The following is a 25799-nucleotide window of genomic DNA, read 5'->3' as shown; positions in this document are numbered from 1 at the left end:
CATATACACGAAACGCCGCGTCGGGCTTACAAAGATGTAGCTATACGCGTTTATGGGACCCATTCTGATCAACCAGTACTTCTATGATCTATTTACATTTTATACTTCACCTATTGCGTGGTTATGCCCAACCTCTATGTGGCTATATATGTTGTCACGGACTGTCATTTGTTTAATGTATTTTTATATCAATTATTGTATGAAATGTATGTTCTGTACAAGTTATTTGTTTTTACTAAATATTCTATTTTCTCAATACATGAACATTTCATCTATGGCTTGTTTCATTACTTTGTCCCCATTTAGCCCACTATTTCATTTAAAGTCCCAAATTCCCTTCGTTGCAATTTTCCGCATACGGGATGGAGATATAGTATGGATGTAATCTCATATAAAGTCCAAGACACAAGGATGGAGATACATCACAGAGGTATTCTCATTTAAAGTCCCAAACACCTTCGGGTGGTCCCCCCCTTTTTTCTTATGATAACATGTACAGACCTCTACATGCTTTCTAAGTAGGAAAACCTGCAAAATCAGCAGTGTATCAAATACTTTTGTGCGTGTGTGTAAAAATATGACGATGAAGGGAACCGTAAGGTGAGAAAAATATGTCAGTATATATACACCTACATAGGGGGGAAGGGGGGTAGACACTGCAGGAAAGGGGGGGGGTGTGTGTGTGTGTGTTATATGTATATATATATATATATATATATATACACACACACACACCTACATAGGGGGGTAGACACTGCAGGAAAGGGGGGTGTGTGTGTGTACATACATATACATACATACATACATACACACACACACTTAAAAAAAAAAGGGGGGGGGGGGAATAAAGGGTGGAAATTGGAAAAAAAAAACATACCCATGACAGGGTATGTCAACAGGATGGCGTCATTTGGTGACCCTTAGTATACCAAATTATGTACATCCAGATCCTCATTGAGCCCTTCGGGAACAAGGGTAAAGATCGAGAAACTTCCACATTCTGGGGGAAGAGGGGACACCCTCAAAACACATCAGCTCATTTTGAATTCATCATCCCACTCTGGTTCCAGTGGCCCCTTTCAGGACGGGGCTTTTGATGGACTGTTTATTTTGTGCCTGATTTTACCATTGTGTTTGTAAGTATTACATTTTATCCAATAAAAATCATATGTTACAAAAGGTAATGCTCAAGGCTGGTTCACTCTCTGTCCTTTTTTTTCTTTAGAATATGCCTGGGTTCTCCCTGACCTGTTGAGATTGTCAGCACAGCCATGCAGTGGTGTGGTTTGTGAAGAGTTCCCCCCACTTCAAGTTTACCCACAGCAACCTTACGCACACAGGAGCATTTGTTTTTATGTTATTTTTTTGTACCCAATTCATCATATGTCCGTGTTCTCTGCTGCCATGGTCAGGACTCAATAGGAGCAAATCTTGCAGTTCATGCACTTTGACAATGAACTCGGTCATCCTTGGGGTGACCCGGAATATGATCTGCTCCACAAAATTCAGCCCCTCGTAAACCACTTTAACCAACAAGTTGCAGCCTTGTTTATTCCCAATCAAGAGTCCCCGATTAAGCTTTCTGGTCACCTTGAGTTCAAACCATTTTGGCCCAGCAAGCGTGCCAGATATGGGGTCAAGATGTATAAGCTCTGTGACAGGGCAACAGGCTATACATATAGTTTACCAGGGAAAAGATAGCAGTGTGGAGCCCCGTGACTGCCCAGACTACATAGGGAGCAGCAGTAAGATTTGGAACTTGATGTCACCTTTATTCCAAAAGGGGTACCATATATAAGTAAACAATTTTTATACAAGCGTGCCACTTTAGACACCTCTTTTAATTAGGGGAAGCCTCGACAATTAGATTGCATGGTGCCAACTCCCAACGGCTTGTAGATACCAAAGTTAGACAGGGGAGAGAGCCTGCTTGAGGTCCATTGAAATGGAAGGACAAAACTGAACTTTTTCGTTCTGTCTTCCATTCACACAGACATGGCAGTCCAAATTACTACGGCGGCGGAGGCTGCTGAGCCCCTCCATGTCCACAAATACAACTTTAAAATGTGAGAAACTGACTTCAACGACTCGATAATGGCGCTGTACTTAATTAATTAATAAGGCCACGCGCTGGTACGAAAAAGAGAAAAAAGTGTCTGTATATCTATTCCAATTGCCCCTGTTCAATGCTCATGTACTATACAAAGCATCTGGACGAACTGGATCCTTACTAAAATTCCAGGAAGAGACGATCATCACAGCCCTTTTTTATCCAGAAGGTGCCATGGCCCAATTTCCTAATCCAAATGCAGTGAGCCAACTGCATAAGAGGAATTTTCCTAATGTCCTCCCTGGTACCCCTACCCAAAGAAGACTGTGTCTGTAGAAAACATAGACGCGACACCCACTATTATTGTACCTCCTGACCAACCTGGTCTCTGCACCAGGGATGGTTTCCATCACTACCCCACACTAGTGGAGTATTAGCATAGGGTACAGCATGGCACATTCCTAAGGCACACTTTAACACAGGGCCTCAAAAGAGGCTACGGCCATCGCATTTTTGAGAGACCCTAAACCTGGAACCTTAAGGGCCCCTTTCACACTGGGGCAGGAGGTACCGTGGTGGCAAAGCACCACTTTACCGCTAATCTTGTTAAAAAGTGCCTGCAATGCCGGCGGTATAGCCGCGCTATCCCATGTATTTCAATGGGCGGGAGCAGTATACACAATGCTCCAAAGATGCAGCTAACAAGACCTTTTTCCCCATCCTGCTAGAGCACCGCTCCAGTGTGAAAACCCTCTGGCTTTCACACTGGAGAAACAGCTGTTTCGGGTCAGTTTGCAGGCTCTATTTTTAGCACAATATCACCTGCAAACCGCTTCAGTGTGAAAGGGGCCTTATAGTTACAAATTAAAATAAAAAAGTGTAAAAAAAAAAAAAAAAGATTTATATATTTTTTTTAAAAGGCAAAAAAAGTCAGTCCTTTTATTGACTATATTATGCTATACTGTAATGGTTTTATCATGTTTGCTTTGCAGGTATGTCATTCTACTGTTACTGTGTTGTTTGTTAAACAAATCAGTGCTGCAGCTGAATGGCGTACCTGCAATGCAAACAATGGTTCTTTTGCCAGCAACAGGGTTTGCTCTCACGATACGTAAATAAGCGTCTCCAGCGCTGTAGCAGGTAATTTCACCACCACAGTTTAAAAGAGAGGAAAAAAAAAAAAAGGAGCATCTATGCTTCGGCATATAACTTTATTTACTTTTCTTGGCAGATCTTTCTTCATCCACATCAATGTGAATAGAGGAATCCGATTTTTTTTTTTTCCCAGAAAAAATAAAGAGAACGTTGCATGCCCATCATTAGAAGTGGGTGGATGCAGAGCGGTATTCTAATGGTGGGCATACCCCCGATCAATGTGAATGGAGGAATCGGTTAGGTTCTTTCACCCCCACATTCAACCCACACGCTGCATGGAAGAAAAAAGAAAACGAGCATTGCAATATGCCGCTAGACTGCTTTTACAAGCAGTGGGAGGGAAAGTTTCTCTCTCCCAACCAGAGATCCTCTCGCATCGGCAGTCTCCAAGGAACATCCGCCACCATTCGTACTTTATCGGCGTACCAGGGGCGCCGATGCCAATCTGGGGCAATCAGAATCACCGGAATCCCCTCGGTCTCTACTCTGAAGTAGCAGAGGGAGAAGTTTTATGGGGGGGGGGTGGGGAAGGCATAAATCAGCCGATAATGTGCCCATGAAGCCACCAACGTGTCCGCCCAGGTATCTTTGGACCGGGCCACAAACCTCAGTACCTTCCGATTAAGTCGAGAAGCCAGGATATCCACATCCGGCGTGCCCCATCTCAGCTAAAGGAGTCGAAAAACCTCCGGATGTAGCAACCATTCCCCCTTGGTCCAGCATCTGACGACTTGGGTAATCTGTCTGCCAGTTTTCTATGCTCGGAATGTACGCAGCCGATAGCCGAGCTCCTTGTTCCTCCTTGATGGTGGAGAGGCACTGCCTGATCGCCTGAAGTTCCAGCACATTGATCAGCAGGCAGTATTCTTCCTGCGTCCAGCGACCCTGTGCCGACTGTACACTCCAAACAGTCAGGCTGGCATCCGTCGTGAACTCTGTCGAAAGGAAGGAACGACTTTCCGGACTGAAGGGCCGGAGACATCCGCCACCAAATCAGGGAATCCCTGACCAGCTAGCTCACCCGAATTTAACAATCCAGAGACAACGGAGATTTTTCCCATTTGGACAGGATCTCGTTTTGCAAGACTCAAGTGTGGAATTGAGCATATGGTCCCGCTTTGAAAGTGGCTAGCATAAGACCCAGGACTCGCATGCATAAGCGCAGCGATGCCCACTTGCGGGACACCACCAGTTTCACAGCAGCCCAAAGAGTCTGCAGTTTGTCCGAAGGGAGAAAATCTCTCGCCTCTGAGGAGTCCAGAATCATGCCCAGGTACTCCAGGCATTGAGTCGGTACCAAACACAGCGTTCAGGAGGTTCAGAACCCAAGCAAACTCCCGAAGAGTCTGACTGGCGATCACCACATACTTCTCTAATTCTGAGGCGGAAGCTGCTCTCAGAAGGAGGTCGTTCAGGTAGCCTACGATTGTAATTCCTTGCTGTCTCAGCAAAGCCAGAATCGGGGCAAGCACCTTGGTAAAAAAAAAAACTTGGTGCCGGTGCCAGGCAAAAAGGGAGAGCTACAAATTGGTAGTGGTCGTCCCCGACCACAAACCTCTGATGCATATGGGGACATGCAAGTATACGTCCTTGATTTCCAGGGATGCCAGAAAATCCCCCGGGTGGAGTGCAGCGACCACAAAGCGAACCGATTCCACGCAGCAGCAGGTCCTGCACTGCCCCAAACAAGGCTTCGAGGGAAAAAACCTGTTTGGCGGACAAAAAAAAAAAAAAAAAAAAAAAAAAAAACTATCTTGTATCCTGATGAAACCACTTCGCAAACCCACTGGTCTGAAAGCAGTGAGGTCCACCGAGCTGCAAACTCCCGAAGGCGACCCCCCCAGCCGAGTCGGGCTGGGGGGGGGGGGGGGGCAAACCTTCATGCCGTAGTAGATTTGTTCGCAGGCTTGCGAAACCAGGGATGCTTCTGTTCCTCAGTGGACACCTTGTCGGTCTGGGAACGCTAACCTGCCAACCCAGGCGGACGAAAAGAAACCGCTTCTGAGCGGAAAAAGAGGGCCCTGGCTTACAGCGTTGCTCCTTACCTTTTCTGGATTGTGGGAGCAACGTACTCTTACCCCAAGAACCATTTTTACTGTCATCCAGCGGGGCTCCAAAGAGCCTCTCTCCCTGGAAGAACCTTCTTAGATGCCTGGTCTCCAGACCAGCATTTCAGCCAAATCAGGTGATGTAGCACCACAGCAGATACTGAGGCTCTAGAAAACAAGGAGGCTGTATCTAAGGCCACATCACAGACATACTTAAGGCCATGCACCAACTGGTCTGCCAGTTCCGGGGGAGGCCTGTTTCTTTTCCAACTCACAGTGCAACAACTTTGCCCATTCAGTAAGCATCTGGGACACCAGGGCCGTAGCCAACACAGGTCGCAATGCTGACCCCACCACCGTAAACATGTACTGGGCCCCTATCGGCAGGGTCCTTAAAAAGCAGGGTGTCCCCTCAACCAGAATCGTGATTACCTTATTGAACATACATACTCTTTCTCCCCCACCCCCCCAGTATGTACAAAAAGCCTTGCTACCCCAGGCAGATTTTTTTTCTTGCATGTCCTTGGCTTTCATATAAGATACTTGGACCATACAGCGATACGGACTACAAACAAGCACAGCCAGGGCTCAAACTTACTTTTTCCCCAATCACATTATATATTTTAGAGGCTGGGTCACCTAATTACATATTTATATCTTTTATATACAGGTGTAGATCAGTCACAACATTTAAAACAACCAACACATTTCATGTTACATGATAGGAAAAGAAAGCAACATAAAGCACTGAAGAGAGACCTACAAAATGTTCAAGTGAACAAATTACATTTTAAAAATGATCACCATTTAAATGACATATAGTACAAGTTCCAACACTGGAGTCTGAAAAAGGATACATTGTTCATGTATAATCCCCAATGTCAATATTGCGAATGGCGCAAGGCTGAAAAAAGTTCTTCCCCTGAAGAATCCAACAGTATTCAATGTGTAAAATAGTTAGAATGTTCAGCAGTAACTACTCCAGTGGTTAATCCAAAAGAAAACCATGACATTCCTCTCCACCCAATGGACAGAAGATGCTGCAGCACGATGCTTTCCAGGAAATCAACAATAAACTTTGAGTAGAGGGGTACCTGAAGAGTCTGTCTCTGTATCTGGTAGGGAGTCATCTTTCTGGAAGGGAGAGCCTGCAAAAGAAAAAAAAAAACAAAAAAAAACAAAAAAAAACACACACACGTTAGTATGATCCACATAAATGACCAGAAAAAAGCTTAGATATTGACAATATGGTGGCGGCACATGCCACATAAAAAAGGCTAGCGTTATGGAAACCAATCTGAGTTTCAAGGCAGTTTTAAACATACATCACAATGAAACAAATGTTTCCAATATTGGAGGGTTTGTGTATTAAAGCTAAACGTCAGGTGAATATACAGTAAAAGACAAAATTATTGCAGTCCTGTAATCTTTTTTTTTTTTACAGGCACTGCAAGTACCCGAGTGTGACTTGCAAGACTCTTGCAATTTCTGTACAGCAGAGCTTTGACTTGGGAAGGGAGAAGCTGGAGAGCGAGCCAAACATGTGTTCAAGTGCAAGCAACATGCCAATAGAATGATAGTGCAGAGTGACCTAGATCTGAGCTCATCCGTCTACCGCTTCTCCTTCCACCGACAGTTACATTATGGGTGTGGAAAGACCCTTTAACCAAAATCTCAAAATGGGATAGACAGGAATACAAATTCTTTGGCAGGTAGAATTTCAACTGTGGATTTAGCAGTTTTCCTGGAATTCAGCTTTAACCCACTCTTGTCAACTGCTCATTTAAACCTAAATGTCCAAAAATATATATAAATTAAGCAGTCAGTAAGGTTTTGTTATACATGCTTTTAGATTATGGGCAGAAATATTTAATGTCGATTTTATCATTTTCTAAACAGGTTTTAAATATATTTTACACACTATAATGCATTTTGACAGCTGCAGCTTACTGACTTCAGCCACCACTGCCCCCAATATGCGAGGCTCAGACAGCTTGAGCTGTAAACAAACCCAATTTTAAAATGGTGCAGTCACTTTTGAAAAACATATACATCTAAAACTAAACAAATTCATTAGGTGGAAACATTTTGAACTCCAATAGCTTTTATTTGGAAGGCAAGGTGCAGTGTGTTCAATACCACCACTCAACTTGGCCTCTCTGACTTTGTAAATTTTTCTAAGGCCAACCATACAACCTTATTCTGTAACTTTACAGATATTACAGACCAGTGTCCTTTCAACAAGATCCCGGAGAATGCCGAAGTAGCAAGAAGTTGCGTCAGCATAGTGGTCTTGTGAGGTTTGAGTTACTCAGTATGCGCCAATATCTCATTGGAAGGAATGTCACCATCACCTAGCTGCTGCAGGTAGAAGAGGAAAAGTAGGTATATGGACTTTATCCCACAGTTTCTCCCCCCCCCCCCCAAGTTTGCCACTTTAGTTCAAGGTTTACGTTAAATTTATTTTAGTTGTAGCTCATCATTACATTTCTAAACCAGGTAGGAGTTGAAGCTTAGCAAACACTTAGCACAGCCCATTTTGCACCTAGGCATTGACTCCAATTACATTGTACTGATATTAGAAATAAATGCCCTTTTCAAATTTATATTGTAAATAACCGAGGCTACATGTTTGAATAGCTATACATCTCAGAAGCACTCAACCCTAATATTGAACCGCAATTCCAGGAAAACAGAACAAAAACAAACAAGCAGGAATAAACCCTAAATGACTAAATTATTTTCAGTCAAAAAAAACAAAAACAGCCCATACACTAAAGTGGAAATGTGACATATGTATACTTTTTGATCACATCACACATTTTTCAACCACAAATGTCAGTGGCCAAAAAGAATATAATTTTCATATATATTTTATACACACAAATGATTATCTACTAAAAAAAAAATGCAGTTTAACTTTGAAGGACCTATGTACTTTACAGCCCAGTTTGTCTTGCACATTCTTTAGATATGCATATCAGGATATGTAAAGAAAAACAAAAATGCCTACAGAGTCAAGGCAAGGTATGTTTTACGCGTTCCAGGGAAATGCTATTTCAAACACGAATGCCATTTACATGCTAGAGTGAATAATAAAAAAAAAAATGCCAATTGCCAAATCGTCTCTGGTTTTCATACTTCGAAACACTGACCTGGAACAAGTATGCAGATTAGAAAAGTCGGAACCCCTGATCTATATACGTGCTCCAAGTCAATGACAAAAGGAAGCCATTGGATCAATATGAAAGAAAAGGATTAGTATGTTCAAAAGGAGAGGTCAGAAAGGTCCGCCTTCATAATTTCATGGTACAGGTTTCCTTAAAGAGGATGTCCGCTGAAAAAAGAAATTAAAAGTCAGCAGCTACAAATACTGCAGCTGCTGACTTTTAATATCGGCACACTTACCTGTCCTGGAGTCCAGCGCCGTCCGCAGCAAAGTGACGAGCGATCGCTCTTCACTCTGCTGCCCCCACCACCATCCTCGTGAGTTGCGCTGCGCCTGCTGATTGGCTCCCGCTGTGCTCTGGGAGACGAGTGTTCACAGAGCACAACGGGGGAGAGGTGACGTCCTTCCCGCAGACTGTGGCCAGAAGTGGGTTAAAACACCTGTCTTTTAGACAGGTATCTGCACCCCCCTCCCCCTGAAAGGTGTCAAATGTGACACCGGAGGAGGGGGGGGGAGGGTTCCGATCAGCGGGAGTTCCGCTTTAACTGGTTATAATTTTTTCACACTTCACTGTTTCTCAGATATTACACCGCTTTTCCCAGGTTGCCAAATAGCTTTGGGGGACTGGATTGAATAATGGTTGTTTTCTTTTTAGTGCAACAGATTGTTGGAACTTCTATCAGCTTTTAATGTGGTGTCCCAGTGCAGGAGATTAGGAAATCAAACACAAAAAAAATAAAAAAGGTTTTATAGAGCGAGATTGCCGTTTCCTCTTTCTAGTAAGTGTTAGACACATTAAAATAAAACTAAAAAGGCAAAAACTTTTTCGTTTTGGATAGAGTGCAGAGGGATTAGAATTCTTGCCAGGTTTTTATTGCTGCCAGTACCACTGTTAGGGAGATTCACCCTCTATTTGTCCTGTTTACCATTATAAGTGAAAGTAAAAGCACAATTACAAATTTTAGGCTGTCCCTAGAAAAGTAATATAGGGGACACTAGTTTTGGTGACCTGGGGGTCTCCAAGGGATTCCCTTAATTTGCATGAATTTCCTCCCACTTCCTATTTAGCTATGGGACTGGAAGTGAAGGGAAATCTGCACAATGGGACATTAGACGGCAGGAAAAAAAAGGCAGTGGCTATAACCCTCCCTTATGGTCCGTAAACAGAATCTGAAAATCATACGACAAATCGTCCGTTTGTTTTGGTTGCTAGTCTCATATCCAAAATGAAGAGTTTACTGAAGTGACAATTTTCATACGACAGAATAAACATTCTGAGATTATGAAATGTATTTTCAAAACTACAACTGTACCGATTAAAATGAAAATCGTATGATCTAACATGACACGAGAAAAATGTTCATGTTTGTCCCATCGTATACACTGACTTGAGCGGATCTCGAAAGCTCTATACCAACGAACAGATTAACATATGGTCGTTTTGAGAGTGGTATTTTTGGTATGAATTACAGATTGTGTGTACGGACCATTACTCTATCCAAAAAAAAAAAAACCCCACCAAACCAAGATTTTGCCTATAGTTCTACTTTAAGAGAACTTCTCTCCTTTTGTCTTTATAATTGAGGCCCACTAATCTGCAATCTCATTTTATATTTTAACAAGAAAAGCAATACTATTCATGTACAGACAAAAAGAATTGTGTGACCAACTTAACCCCACATCACCAGGTGACTAACAGAAATGTCCTACAGGTAAACTCAAGTGCAGCACTTATTTACAATCACCATGTGCTTCATTTGTGCATATGTAACAATAGGTCACCTGTTACTTTAAATAGTGGGCATCACAGAGAACTCACAAGTGTTTCTTGTGGAGAGAGAAAAAAAAAAAAAAAGCAAAGCATGTAATTGTAGATCAACACAGCATGAACATATTATATATTCCTAGAAAAAAAAATGCATTACATTTAAGTTTCTCAAGAACATAACAATGAAATTCTAAAACCAAAAAGTATACATTTCTACCCTAACAGAATAAAAAACATATCCAGCTATTTTTTCCCCCCATTGGTAGTAGTGCCAAAAAGTTGACGTACAACAAACACAAAAAAAAAAAAAAAAAAGCTTCAAACTGTATTTTATAATTGCGAACTTTGACATCACCAACATGTGATTTATGCAGAAATAAATGTCACATCTAGTAACTTGAAAATCCCAAACACTCTGGGTCAAGTGTATTTAAAACCTATTACAAAAAATTGAATAGGAAAAAAAAAAAATGGCACAAATCAAGGTACCATAAAGTGCTAGTATTTTCCATAAGCTCATAAAAGCCCACAGAACTGTTGCAGCTTCTAACTTCCCGCTATTGGGAGCAGCTGGGATGCAAATAGACCCGTCTATTCCTAGCTTAAAAAAAGAAAATTGAATCTGGGCAATTCGGATGGCAGTTTTTAGGTGCATATGTGTTAGCACCTTACATTTTGGACATCTCTCACTTTAATTATTTTCCCCAAAAGTCTAACCAAGTCGGAAGGCAGCAACAGAGACTGCATTAGATAAGCCAGAGATGGAAATGCAGATGATACTAGCTGTTCATTAAGGTGTACCCGTTATAAAGTCACAATATACCTGCATATAATTTCATTCCTCTTCCAGGACCCAGAGGCAAGCAAAGTGCAGTTCTGAGCTCTGGCACTCTCCTTTTCTTATTAAAGCCTTTTTACTGGTTAACCGAGTGATGGAGGCGAGAGCTCTAACCTCAGAGCCAAAAGCATTTAAGAAGGATTTTACAGTGTGTCTTGGATTGATAAGTCCTCACTAGATTTCTGGGTAGCGGAGCAGCAAAATTAAATACATTGTGCGCTCTTTTTTTTTAAGGGTTATTCTACAGTTTATAGGCAAGTTTTTTGGGGAATCTTCTTCTGAATTGTGCAACTCTGAAGATACTACAGTCATGGCCATAATTATTGGTATCACTGCAATTCTGTCAGATAATGCACCACTTCGCCCAATTGTTGCAAATGTTTAGGTAATTCTCATGCTCATTTTGCACAATTTTGAGAAGATGCCAATAATTGTCAAGTCCATTTTTGGAGTTTTGCATGGAATGTGTCAGATTTTTGTTTCTCCGCTTTTTTGTGTCATACCAATACAAACATATGAGAATGCCTAAACATTTGTAATTACAATATTTTTTTGGGCAAAGTTGAGCATTATCTGACAAATGCAGGGGGTGCAAACATTTTTGGCAAAGACTATGTAAAGAGGGTCTGGAAATAGTAATAGGGTTGTCCCGATACCACTTTTTTGAGACCGAGTACAAGTACTGATACTTTAAGTACTCACCGATACTTTTTTTTTTTTTTATGTTATGCGACAGTGGTATTTATTTCTTTTTCCCCCTTTACGCAATTTTTTTTTACAGTGATTTTTTATTTATTTTTTTAAGAGGGGGGGGGGGTAGTGGATTGTTAGTGTGTTTTTTTATTATTATCATCATCAACATTATATTTTTTTAATTATTTATTGCAATTTTTTTTTTTAATCAGCCCTGTTGGGGGGGGCTTTGGTGAGATATTAGGGGTCTTAACAGACCTCTGACATCTCCCCTTTAGGAAAGAGAAAAGGACTAAGGACACAGATTCCCCAGTCCTTTTCTCTGCAGCCTCATCTAAAATGAATGGAGAGAAGCTTCTCTCCATCTTGACAAATTGAGGGGGGAGAGCGGCACGGAGGGGGACAAGACAGCACGGAGGGGGACAAGACAGCACGGGGGGGGACAAGACAGCACGGGGGGGGGGACAAGACAGCACGGGGGGGGGGACAAGACAGCACGGGGGGGGGGGGACAAGACAGCACGGGGGGGGGACAAGACAGCACGGGGGGGGGGGACAAGACAGCGGGGGGGGGGGGACAAGACAGCACGGGGGGGGGGGGGACAAGACAGCACGGGGGGGGGGGACAAGACAGCACAGGGGGGGGGACAAGACAGCACGGGGGGGGGGGACAAGACAGCACGGGGGGGGGGGACAAGACAGCACGGGGGGGGGGGGGACAAGACAGCACGGGGGGGGGGGGGACAAGACAGCACGGGGGGGGGGGGACAAGACAGCACGGGGGGGGGGACAAGACAGCACGGGGGGGGGGGACAAGACAGCACGGGGGGGGGGACAAGGACAGCACGGGGGGGGGGACAAGACAGCACGGGGGGGGGGGACAAGACAGCACGGGGGGGGGGGACAAGACAGCACGGGGGGGGGGACAAGACAGCCCGGGGGGGGGGGACAAGACAGCACGGGGGGGGGGGACAAGACAGCAGGGGGGGGGGGGACAAGACAGCACGGGGGGGGGGGGACAAGACAGCACAGGGGGGGGGGACAAGACAGCACAGGGGGGGACAAGACAGCACGGGGGGGGGGACAAGACAGCACGGGGGGGGGGACAAGACAGCACGGGGGGGGGACAAGACAGCACGGGGGGGGGGGACAAGACAGCACGGGGGGGGGGACAAGACAGCACGGGGGGGGGGGGGACAAGACAGCACGGGGGGGGGGGACAAGACAGCACGGGGGGGGGGGGACAAGACTTGTAACTCCCCCCACCAACCGATACCTGACTGCCCAGGTATCGGATGAAGCATCGGAGCATTTCAGCCGAGTACAAGTACTCAGGAAATGCTTGGTATCTGTACCGATACTAGTAATTAAAATGCAAAAACCGAGGAAATTCAGAGCTGGACCTGTGAAGGTGGTGGGAGAGTTGAGATGCAGTGCATTTTCATCAATAATGGCCAGCCAATCTTTTAAAGCAGAAGCGTCAGCAAGATTTAGATGTGTATATGTATATTACCTGCACTTAATCCGATACTCTCCTCACTACCAAATTAAAAAAGGCCCCTAATGTCAGGGCCTGCTCAGTTTTTTTTTTATTATTTGTCTTACCCCAGGAAAATTGTAATGTTAATGTGCAGCAAATTGTTGAAAGGTAGAGAGAGAAAGAAAAAATCAAGAAGGGGGGGGGGGGGGGGGAGGCCATCCCAGCTTCTCACCTTACACAAAAGACAACCTGAATAACAGTGGCTTAAATTACAGCCTAGAACAGGAAAATGAGTTTAACAAATTTCTTTAGGGTATTTTCATGTTGGTCAATGCATTTAAAAAGTATATGAAAAGAAAAGCCTATAGCAGCTAGGAAAATAGGCAAAACTGTTGGAAATTACATTTCTATGAAAAATAAATGGCATGGCACCAATGTTGACCTTTCTACATAGACCCCTGTGAACCAAACAGAGCAGCACAAATCAAATTCCCTCCACTGTGTTTCAGCCAGAGGAAGAATGTCAATCTTTCTTCTGGCTTTTAGACCCGACTGCCACAAATCAGATTTAGCCTCATTAAAGTTTCCGAGGAAAGCACTGTCTCCGATAGCCTATTTTGACCCTTAGCAATCAGGTTGTTTTGTCATTCTCCTAGCATTTAAAATAAATACAATAAAAATCTGAAGAGTGTTTGGGATTATCCCAGAAGAATGAAGATAAACTGTAAATAAGAGCAACAAACTATACATGCAAAATAACTGCCATGAGAGAAATATGTGGCTTTAATATTTATAGCAATAAGGAATTCTGACTTTTTGGCAATATTTTTCCTAAGCTACAAACCTTTTAGTTATGGCAGCCCCACGTTTCCCCTCAGGTCACTGTACATTAAAGGTACATTCACATTTTTGTGTTACAGTAACAATGCAGTGGTACCAAACCCACGTGCTGTGTGCACCATCACTGGGTCATCTGAATTAAAGGATTTGTTGTGCCACATGTTAAAGACAGCCTATTCATAAACAGACTGCCTTTAAATAGTGCGCCTCAATGACTGAGAAATGTGAATGGGCCCTAAACACAATGCAATTAAGGAGCAACACTCCACACCAGGGAGAAAGCCTTGCATTACTGTGAGGAGTTTACAGGCAGAAGAACAGGAAGTGAGGATTTCTCAGAAGAAATAAGGACATTTAAAAGCAAAATGGAAGGATGAGGTAAGTGAAGGAGGACTGCACTGAGGTAAAGGAAGCCATTTAGAAAAATAAAATTGTACCTTTACAACCCCCTTTAACAAAGTTCCAAAAAAAGCTTTTTGTCTCCTACATTTTGGGAGGTGGTAAGGGTTAGATTTGTAATGCCTTCTATATCCCTAGTGGGGAGATATCGCCTCACTCCCAGTTTCCAGAAACCACTGTGGCTGCAACAGGAAATTGAGAGAAAAACTCTCCAATTGAGCCAAATCTGATAGGGGCCCTCCTAACCTATCCACACTACACCAAAATTAAACCTGAACCGAGACACAAAATGACGCTGCAACTGCCAACCTCCAGGGGCACAGGCAGCAGTTACAACTTGACATAGGTTCAAACTCTGCTGCATGACAAAATATAAAACATGGGGATTACCTGGGGCGCTATATCTCCTCAAATTTCGAGCCACGAGATCTGATGACGTTTCTTGTGAAATCTTCACATCCAGATCTGAAAGAGAAGATACAGCAGACCAGAAGAGATAGCAAAGAAAAAGGTAGGAGGGGGAAAAAAGGAAACAAAATGAGTCTTATTCTATAACTTCTGCATAAAACAAGTACCCCACCAATTTCCCTTTAAAGATGCCCACCATCCTGGCTAGTAAGTCCAGATTCTTGCATGCTTTCATTGCCACTGTCCGGTGCTTTGCCTCCGTTGCGGCTGTTCTGCTGTTGCCCTGTACCCTTTTCCCCACCGCGGGTGGAGGTTCCACGTTGTCGGACCTTGCGAGTACTGATGCGGATGATCCCTCTCACTAGCCTGCACTCAGCATCTTGTTCTTGCAGTTGGTAGTCCTGTGTTAGACTGCTAATTAACTCTGTGATTTTACTGCTTTTCTCCAGGAAGACTGTATCGGATGTACACCTTGCCAGTTCATCAATCTGATGGAGACTAAACAACTCAGTCAGTTTATGCCAGATGAGCACATCAATCTCTGCACTGGAGAGGGAGCCGCTCAGTCGGGACAGCTCTGGATCAGACTCCCGCAATGAGTAATAATCCCCAGAAGAACTATGAAGCGTTGGTGGTGGCACTGGGGCAGGGGGCTCCTTTACAGTTTCTATATCTGTGACACCAGGCTGTCTGTTATACACAGGTACTCCCATCAGTTTAAGATCTGGGTAACTAAAACTGTTACCCATGTTTGTTTTTCTTTCACCCAAACGGGTAATACGAGGACTATTTGCAGTGTGCCCATTCACAGGCGGACAGTCTGTACCCTCCACCGAACAAGGAAGATACACCTCAGGGTCCTTCTGTGGGCAACAACTGCAGGACACCACATAACAGAGCACAGATTTGTATGCAGACCAGGCACGGGAGAGTGGGGGACAACATGGTTGCTCTTCTGGTGGCGTTTCAGCAGAGCCTGAAATGAAAGTAATGTCTTCTGGAGGGCTCCTGCGTCGGGGACTTGGAACACTTGACATCTGTGGAGGGGAGCTATGTCGCTGAGCAGGAAGATGGGCTGGGGGGGAACCCCGGGCACGAGGAATAGCCATTGGATGGAGCTGGGGTTGAGGCATTTCTTCACGAGAAAGTCCTGGGTAAAAAAGGCCAGAAAAAATCAAATTAAAAGCAGTTTTTCATAACTCATCTATCATACAGTACAGTTGAAGTGGTTGTAAACCCTGTACAACCACATTTACCTACAGGTAAGCCTATATTGGGGCTTACCTGTAGGTTCTAGAAAGATCTCCTAAACCTGTACAGTTTAAGAGATATTTACCATATACGCCTGCGCCATCGGCACATGCGCACTAAAGAAAAGGCACAGTTGCCGTTTCTATAGGGTTGTGCCATGACTGTCGGCTCCCACGCACATGAGTGACGTCACACAACTCCGAACAGTCAGAGAGACAGAGTCCATGGTCACGAAAGGAAGGTGTGAAGATAGACGCTTCCACACAGCAGGGGACATTGCTGGCTTCCTTTGTAGGTTAAGTGCGATGCATACTAGCCTATTATCAGGGCACTGTTAAGACTGCTGCAGTTGCACCACTAAGGTGGCAGTCCTTCCTCCCAGCCTTCTCTGCCACTCATCCTCACAGCAAGGCAGCACAGTTTTGGATGGGGAGTGGGAGCCATCCAAGTTAACTTTTCAAGTTAAGCAGCAAGTGATTGGTTGCTAGACACAGGGCTATCCTAGCAACCAATAAACAGCTTATAAATATGAAATGTTAACACTGACAGCTCTCGCTCCCCGTGCAGAACTGTGCCGCTCTCTCCTGTACCTGTGTAGGTAGAAGATTAACATTAGAAGCTAGGACACTGCTGTGCGTATGTTAAAGTGGTTCTAAAGACTGAAAGTTTACCTTCTATGCATGAAGGTAAAAAACCTTCAGTGTGCATCTCCTATATTCACCCGAGCCCAATCCAGCGATGTGAATGAGAGCAGAAGCTGATCGCTCCCTCATTGGCTGAGACGTGGCAGCTCTCGATGCTGTCAATCGCAGCCAGTGAGGAAGGATTTCGGGGGGCCACCAAAACCATGCTCTGTGTGCCTTGCTTGCTCTGGGGGCACGCTACAAGGGGGAGGCGAGAAGAATTGGGGCTGCTCTGTGAAAAAACATTACATGTCTGCCATCAACAAAATTAAATCTGCACCTTTACAAACACATTAAGAAAAAAGAAAAAAGAAAAAAAAAAAAAGTGTTGCACCCTGGGGATCTTTGATCCTTTCCATGTTGTCCAGGTAGATCTGCACCTCCCAAAGGTTGCCTACCCAAGTTCCAATTGCAATAATAGGCATAGTTCACCTTTACCTCAAAACTGCCTACGATAAGGGACATCTGTCTGACCAAAACTGAACGATGCCTGTGCTATAGGCCATTTGTGTACCTCATGAAGCCTTACTTGGAAACTCCCAAGATGTCACCAAGAGAGGTTTGTCTGTTACTGTTCAACTCCACCATCCCAGGAGTAAGCTCTGATCCAAGCCCTCTCATATATGCACCGTCTCTCTCCTGACGCAGTACCTCTGCGCTCAGCATTTGAGAGCGCATTACTGTAGGCCCCTCCTAGCAGATTTCCAGTCAGTCTTTATGAGGTTTTAACATTAACTGTTGGACAATACAATTCAGTGTGTTACAGGCTGGTTGGTGAGCTGGGAATTTTTCCTTTGTTGCTTTTTGAGGTACCGTACGTAAATGGCCTACTCCTATAGCAAGGGCATCATTCAACTTTTAAAGGATAATCTAACCCTCAGCTCACCCCATCAGTCTCCTCACACATCACTGATTTACTAACAGACATCAGTCTGGGTGTCACACCACTTCCCCCAAACTGAATCTAAAACCAAGCTCATAATATTTCCTCCCCCACGTGTCCCTTTCCCTGACTTCTCTGTCAAGATAAATGACACAACTACCAGTCTGTCCCCACATGCCAGGGTGCTAGTGGTAACCCTAGACTCTGAACTGTCCTTTCAGGTCCATATCCAATCCCTGTCTAACTCATGCCACCTTAGCCTCTGCAACATCTCTAGAATATGCCCCTTTTTAACCAATGACACCACCAAGCTTCTAATTCACTCCCTGGTCATCTCTCGCCTTGACTACTGCAACTCCCTCTTCATTGGATTACCTTTACATACACCAAACCCCCCCCCCCATTCAGTCCATAATGAATGCTGCTGCAAGACTCATCCACCTTACCAACCGTTCAGTGTCCTCTACCCCTCTCTACCAATCCTTCCACTCACCCAACAAATAAAATTCAAAGTACTAACAATACATTTACAAAGCCATCCACAACTGCCACCAGCTACATGACTAACCTAGCCTCACAATACCAACCAAGCCGCTCTCTAACTCCCTTGTCAGCTCCCCCCCCCCATGCTCACTTCTATAGAAGAAGCTCTGGAGGAATCCTGGAACTCCCTACCCTAATCTATCCATCTTTGACGATACCTGCATATATACTGCGGCAGGGTGAATATTGCACAAAACAATGTACCTGTATATTTCATGCAATATATAGTGTGGGTGCACATCCAGCTACAAGGAGAAGGTGCCGATGCGTGCGTCCAGCGTACCCGATGTCCGCCAGCCACCCGCTATTGCTTCACACAGAGGCAGAATGGGGATCTATGTAAACAAGGCAGATGTCCATGTTCTCCCCCATCAGAAGTGAAACAGTCTATTCCTAGTAATCAGGAACAGCAATCTGTGTTCTTCCTGTCAGCACCCCCCCCCCCCCCCCCCCCCCCCCACACACACACACACACACACACACACACACACACACACAGTAAGAAAGCACAAACGGGGAACACATTTAACCCTTTAATCACCCGTGTTAACCCCTTTCCTGCCAGTGTCATGTATACAGTGACAGCGCATTTTTTTTAGCGCTGATCATTGTATGGGTGTCACTGGTCCCCAAAAAGTATCACTTAGGGTCAGATTTGTCCACGGCAATCCTTGGGAGGGGGGGGGGGGAATCGCTTATCGCTGCCATTGTGAGGGACTTTTTTACCAAAAATATGTAGCAGAATTGATAAAGAAATGCTTTTACGTTTTTTTTTCTGGATATGCATTATAGCAGAAAGTAAAAAAATATATATTTTTTTAAATTGTTGCGCTTTGTTTATAGTGCAAAAAAATTTAATCGCAGAGGTGATCAAATATCAAAAGAAAGCTCCATTTGTGAAAAAAAAAACAAAGACACACATCAGTTTTATTTGGGTACAGGGCTGCACGCCCACGCAACTTTCAGCTAAAGTAACAGTTCTGTATCACAAAAAAAATTACCTGGTCATTAGGGGGGTAAATCCATCTGGGGCTGAACTGGTTAAAAGGAGCCCATCCTGCTTCTAAGACCCCTTTCACACTGAGGCAGTTTTTAGGCATTTAGCGCTAGAAACAGCACCTGTAAAGTGCCTGAAAACTGCCTCCCATGCCACTCAAATGTGAAATCCCGAGTGCCTTCACACTGGGGGCTTGTGAGACATTAGAAAAATTCCTGCAAGCAGCATCTTTGGGGTGGTTTAGGAGCACTGTATACAGCACTCCCAAAATGCCCCTGCCCATTGCAATGCATGGGCAGCACTTCCGGAGCATCTGAAAAGTGCTTCAGAAGCTGCTAACGCACAGGCGGCCCCAGCGTGAAAGGGGCAGTTTTACTTTCTCCATTAGCTCATCCCCCACAGCTATTACCTTTTGTATTAACCACTTAAGGACCGCCTAACGCCGATATACGTTGGCAGAATGGCACGGCTGGGCACAGGCACGTAACTGTACATCGCCTTTAGGAGCCCAGCCGTGGGTCAGGCACGTGACCCAATCGGTGTCCCGCGATTGGTCACAGGAGCTGAAGAACGGGGAGAGGTGTGTAAACGCACCTTCCCCGTTCTTCTGTGTGGCAGTGTCACTGATGGCCTGTTATAGGGAACGACGATCAGTGACGTCACACCTACAACCACGCCACAATACAGTAAGAATCACTCCCTTAGGGCACACTTAACCCCTTAGCGCCCCCTAGTGGTTAACCCCTTCACTGCTATTTTCACAGTAATAAGTGCATTTTTTTATCGCACTTTTCGCTGTGAGAATTACAATGGTCCCAAAAATGTGTCAAAAGTGTCCGCCATAATGTCACGGAGAAAAAAAAAAACGCTGATCGCCACCATTAGGCTGCATTCACACCTGAGCGACAAAACGCCCGACGCTTCTGCCGCTAGAGGGGAGAATTCCCATTGCTGTCTATGGAGATGGTTCACATCTCATAGACGCCGAACGCCTGTCGCCTGAAAAAAAATCCCGGACCCTTTTTTTCGGGCGACATTGGCGTTCGCCCATTGACAGCAATGGGAAGAGTTAAAAAAAAAAAATGAAAGTTTCACACTCGCGGCAAAATACGCCACGTACGCCGAACGCGGCTGTCGCTTAGGTGTGAATGCAGCATTACTAGTAAAAAAAAATTAATAAAAAAATGCCATAAAACTATCCCCTATTTTGTAAACGCTATAAATTTTTCACAAAAAATAAGTAGAAAAAAAAGTAGCAAAAAATAAAAACTGCAGAGCTGATCAAATACCACCAAAAGAAAGCCATTGGTGGGGAAAAAAAGCACGTCAATTTCGTTTGGAAAACACGTCGCACTACCGCGCAATTGTCAGTTAAAGCGACGCAGTGCGGAATCGCAAAAAGGGGCAAGGTCCTTAACCTGCATAATGGTCCGGGTCTAGTGGTTAATTGACCCACCTTCTTAGCCCTGTTTCACACTGAGCTCGCACGGCTTCATTCCTACAGCTCAGTGTGAACCAGGGCTTAGATTGTAAGCTCTAACGAGCAGAGCCCCCTGATTCCTCTTGTACCAAATTGTAATGTAGCTGTAATATGTGCCCTTATTTTGTTAAGCGCTGCGCAAACTGTTGGCGCTATATAAGTCTGTCTAATATTTAAAAAAAATAATTCTCAAAAGCCAATATAAAGGCATAGAAGAAGTAGTTAACTACTTCCCGACCTGCCGCCGCAGTTCTACGGTGGCAGGTCGGCTCCCCTGCGCGAGAGCCCGTACAATAACGTTGGCTCTCTTAGCGGCCACTAGGGGCGCGATCGCTCGTTACAGAGCGGGGACCGGGAGCTATGTGTGTAAACACACAGCTCCCGGTCCTGTCAGGGGGAGAAATGCTGATCTTCTGTTCATACAATGTATGAACAGAAGATCAGTCATTTCCCCTAGTGAGGAAACCCCCCCCCCCCACAGTTAGAACACACCCAGGGTACATACTTAACCCCTTCCCCACCCCTAGTGTTAACCCATTCCCTGCCAGCGGCATTTTTATAGTAATCCAATGCATTTTTATAGCACTGATCGCTATAAAAATGCCAATGGTCCCAAAAATGTGACAAAAGTGTCCGAAGTGTCCGAAGTGTCCGCCATAATGTAGCAGTACTGGGAAAAAAAAAAAAAAGTGATCGCCGCCATTACTAGTAAAAAAAAAAAAAAAAAAAAAAAAAGCCATAAAACTACCCCCTATTTTGTAAACGCTATAACTTTTGCGCAAACCAAACGTTTATTGCGATTTTTTTAACGAAAAATATGTAGACGAATACGTATCAGCCTAAACTGAGGAAAAAATATATATATTTTTTTATATATTTTTGGGGGATATTTATTATGGTCAAAATTGTCGCTCCATTTTTGTTTATAGAGCAAAAACTAAAAACCGCAGAGGTGATCAAATACCACCAAAAGAAAAAGAGGACGCCAATTTTGTTTGGGAGCCACGTCGCAATACCGCGCAATTGTCAGTTAAAGCGACCTGGTCTTTGACCAGCAATATGGTCCAGGGGTTAACTATATATATATATATATATATATATATATATATATATATATATATATATATATATATATATTTCAAATGGGATTGCTGCACAAAAATTATTTTATTTGGAAGGAAGGGATAAAAAAAAAAAAAAAAAAAAAAAATCGACAAAAAGACATCAATGCGACATCTGTACAATCACGATTGCCTGATTGTACAAACGTCGCACTGATGTCTTTTTGACAATTTTTTTTTTTTAAATAAAATTTTTGTGCAGCAATCCCATTTGAACTTTTTTATGTTTAAGCCTGCGGGAAGGCTTGATTGCTTTGCGCTATCCACAGAGACTGGTGTGCGCATCTCTCTCATTAGTTAAACCCACAAGTGATTTTTGTTAATCACTCCTATTCCTTTATATTGGCTTTTCCAATGTACAAATACAGACATGTAGAAATTGAATGAAAAAGGTTTAGCACTGCCAAACACTTTTTGAAAGCTAAAAAGTGCATTTTCTATAATAAAAAATGATATAGATCAGACTGAAATGAGGCAGAAAGGGGGACAGTCCCCTAAAATCAGGGGATGGGTTGGGAACCATGGTAAAGGAAGTGGGGAGGGCCGGGGATAAGCAATCCACAAAAGAGGAGTAAAGGTTTTCTGGAATAGAATGGATAATACATTCCATTTTCACCAGTCAGTATTCCTAGCAATGGCATACAGCCAACAAAGAATAAAAAGGGGGCTCATTCCCTACACTTCTCTATCCATAATAAATAGCGTTGCTATTCTCCAGCTCTAGGTACACCTGCCCACACCTATTGGGTTGTATTGAATAGACAGCCCTTGTATCTATCCATAGCTACTAATGTATACCAATAGGGTTCTAGCTCCATCCCAAATCACCTGTCCCCCTCCCCCCGTACACACACCTCAGGACACCCACCTCGGTGGCTCCTCACCATTCCCCCGGTGTTCTGGCCAAGCTCTCCCGTCCGCCTCCCCCCCTCCGGCGAGCTCCTGCTCCCACCCGCTCTCTCTCCAGACTTCCACATCGCGCCGTCTCCAAACTCACATTGAGAAGATTCGCAAACGATCCCGAGAGTCTCCAAGGGGGGGTCGGTTCCGGTATTTTCCGGGTTTCTCGCGAGCTCCAATTTCCGTTTCCGGCCACCACCGCCTCTACCTGCCCCACCAGGTGTGCAAGTGTGTGCTGCTGCGACCACGCCCCCCACCTGCGCGTCTACGTCATCGCTACGCTTTAACCAACCTCCTCTGCGACAAACAATGGCGTCTGAAAAGAACAAACATAACACCTGAGAAAAGTGCATTTCAAATGTTACCTTCGTCTTATAAAATGTATTTTGTTTTTATTTTGTAGTCTTCTATTATCATAGAAAGCACGTTAGCGCTAACAGAGGGCTATGGCAGTGCTGCAGTCACTTCTACAAACCTACGGGACAGGTGTATTCGCTACAAATAGTTTTGGTCTCCGGAAAAATGGCCGCCGCGCCTCACCTGTAGCACTAGAGCGCTCAGGCTGTGGTGGTTTTGGTCTCTAGCGCTGAGCCGATTCACTGCCTCCTCGGTCTTCGAGCGGTGACGTCACATCGCTGCTAGAGATCTGCAGAACGACGGTTGATGATGAATGAAGCAGTCCTATTGCTGGGGTGATCTGTACGATTGTACGATGGTGGTATGTATTCAGGAGAAAGGGACTGCTGCAGAATTCATCAAACTGCATATGAGGAGAAGCCACTAAGTCTCTGCACTGAGCTTGTCATTGCCAGGGGAGAGCAGTCTCTGCATCTGACGTTTGGGACAGATGTGAAGTCATGCCTGGAAGAGCATCAGCATCTGAGCCACTAATGCCTTGTGCGTGTTCACCTTGTCCATGAGTGGTCACGTTAGGTATGTTTGATGTTCTCAGTTGAAGATTACATCACCAGAAACAAGAGCTTGCACGCTGCAGGAAAGGACTCCGCTTGCTTTCCAGTCTTGCCATCGCTACTACGTTTGTTTTTGCTACCATGCCTATAGTGCAGGGCAGTGCCTTGTGGAATCTCCAGAGGGTCTTCAACCATCCAAGGTCTTCGAAAGAGACTGAGACCAAAGATGCCAAACCTGTGCCTTCCCCCCACGCGTCTTCTTTTTGGAAGTCCGCTAACACTTCTAGCCTTTTTCTTAGGTTTTCCTCCACCCCTTGCCAATCTCCAAAAAGGTCAGCCTCTGCCCCACAAGGACTGCCTCAAAAGTCGTCTCCGAGTCCTTGCAGCAGCTCATCCCCTGAAGAAGCTGTGGCCACCAATGAATCCAGCATCAGTAAGTCAACTTCAGCGCCTCACGCCTTTACCTCAAAGCCCAACGTTCTTGAAATTCCCGTTGGATCTGAGCACCAGCCTGAACATGCTTCCGCTTCTGATAGTACATTGATCTCCCCACAAAATGTCTCTTCTCCATCGCAGTCGCCTGCCCTCAGCCCACGCTCTTTGGGGTCTTCCCCCGATATATCCCCCGACAAGCCTCAGGAGCCCTGTCCAGGTCTTTCTGACTTGAGCTCAAAGCCTTCATCATCTAAATTGTCTTCCCCAAAACCGACTCCTAAGCTAACATCTGATGAACGTTTTTCTGCTCCGCATCACTCCCCTGCCCTTCAGAGTTCATTACGCTGTAGCCCATCTCTTTCTCTTCGTAAAACAACTGCATCCACCCCATGTAGGCATGCATCTTGCAGCTCCTCGCATAGTTCTCCAGCTCAGTCACCGTTGAAATCCCCTCCCAATTCGTCTCGAAGAGCCTCCGCGCAGGGGGAGCAGCTTCCGGTGACTCCTAGCCCCCCTTGGTCAGAGTTGATGGAGGCGCGACGCAGGTTGATGGCGGTGGAATGTCGCAGGCGGGCTCTCTGCGCCTTGGAGATGAGAGTTCAACAGGTGCACTATGTCTTTCTTCATGCCGAAATGCGAGTAGCAAGGCAGAAGGAGGGCTTGGTGAAGCTGGTAGAGGCTGCGGGTCGGGCTGAGGTGCAGACGGCAGTACACGGGCAAAGGATTCGGAAAGTTCTGCGCCATCACAAACCACGATTGCTGGCTTGCGCGATGTGCGTACCCTGGCCTTTAAAAACAGAGCGTCGTAGCGTTCAACACCCTCGCCATTCACGCTGTGCAGTTTTCCGGGGTCGAATCCAAGTGCTAAGAGGCTGTGTAGGAAGTGATGAACTTGCTACAAGAGATTAATATGTAGATGTCAGGGCTCACTATTACCTTGTAGTCTGTGAATGTGCTTCTTATCTTAAAAAGCTATGCTGCTGAAGATCCCCCTTTTTTTGTTTTTTTCCCTTTTTGTTTTTGTTTTTTATATTACAAACTGGCATTATATACCCAAAAAAAGACTTGCATCTCTTCCTACCAAAAAAGGATTAATCCATCTTCCTGTGACTGAAAATGTTGGCAGTTACCTTTTTACGTTAAGGCTTTTTCATTCTAGTACTGCTTAGCCATAACATTAAGACTTATACTCATACTCCATAAAATATTAACTGCACCAATGTTTTATGTAATCGTTTTTGACATGACTCCATGTTCCAAAAACCACTTGGCTTCATCGGTCTTACCAGAATATTCTAAGGGGGGGGGGGGGGGGGAATAATCACTAGTGAAATGACATTCCGTGCCCACAGTACCATATTTCTGCAGCATCTGTACGGAGGTTTTTTACAAGCTGCTCTGATTATATAATGACTTGATCTTTCACTGGGTACAATGTATGTCGGGCATTCAGAATAACTGACTGCCAAGAAAGGTAATGCTGAACAAAGCTGCTATGCGGTTGAATGTGAAATAGTGATGAAAAAAAGTACAGGCTGCTACAGTATGAAATATTCTCCAACTATGTTCTGTTAAATGATAATGCATTTTTTTTTTACCGATTGGTACTGTTTACAGGACAGACTTTCATCACGCAATCCTGGATGGAATAGATTTGTCTTTTGAAAGGCTGTCTAATCAGGTCGTGAATTTGTATGGTAATGGGGGAGTTAATGTAATGAATTAATGAGGCCATGCGAAATGTAATG

At 44.6% G+C, this 25799-nt stretch overlaps 1 protein-coding gene across 4 annotated transcripts; it reads right to left on the bottom strand.

Moving 5' to 3' along the window:
- Window positions 1–5847: 5847 nt before the first annotated feature.
- Window positions 5848–22966, bottom strand: KDF1 (keratinocyte differentiation factor 1). Of its 4 annotated transcripts, none has more exons than XM_040337998.1 (5): window positions 22803–22966; window positions 15044–15997; window positions 14830–14904; window positions 10242–10249; window positions 5848–6401 (listed from the first exon to the last, which is right to left on the bottom strand). In XM_040337998.1, the coding sequence occupies exons 2-5, from the start codon at window positions 15978–15980 to the stop codon at window positions 6195–6197; spliced, it is 1227 nt and encodes a 408-aa protein (XP_040193932.1). In that variant the 5' UTR covers window positions 15981–15997; window positions 22803–22966; the 3' UTR covers window positions 5848–6194. The 4 variants fall into 4 exon arrangements, with proteins under 4 accessions (XP_040193932.1, XP_040193931.1, XP_040193933.1 ...); XM_040337997.1 differs by lacking the exon at window positions 22803–22966 and adding an exon at window positions 22674–22796; XM_040338000.1 differs by lacking the exon at window positions 22803–22966 and adding an exon at window positions 22674–22796 and having other exon boundaries at window positions 6314–6401; window positions 10205–10249.
- Between the last annotated feature and the right edge of the window lie 2833 nt (window positions 22967–25799).

Source organism: Rana temporaria, chromosome 2 (assembly GCF_905171775.1).
Source record: "Rana temporaria chromosome 2, aRanTem1.1, whole genome shotgun sequence".
Classification (NCBI taxonomy): domain Eukaryota; kingdom Metazoa; phylum Chordata; class Amphibia; order Anura; family Ranidae; genus Rana; species Rana temporaria.
The sequence above is the reverse complement of the archived record's forward strand: the minus strand, read 5'-3'. Positions and strand labels throughout refer to the sequence as shown.

Bases quoted from the DNA above. Each gene is read 5' to 3' on its own strand.
- KDF1 (XM_040337997.1), bottom strand. From the start codon at position 22,782: ATGTGGAAGTCTGGAGAGAGAGCGGGTGGGAGCAGGAGCTCGCCGGAG. The intron at 15,998-22,673 runs GTGGGTGTCCTG...TTTTTTACCCAG, and splicing joins AATGGTGAGGAGCCACCGAG to GACTTTCTCGTGAAGAAATG. The intron at 14,905-15,043 runs GTGGGCATCTTT...CTTCTCTTTCAG, and splicing joins TGGACTTACTAGCCAGGATG to ATCTGGATGTGAAGATTTCA.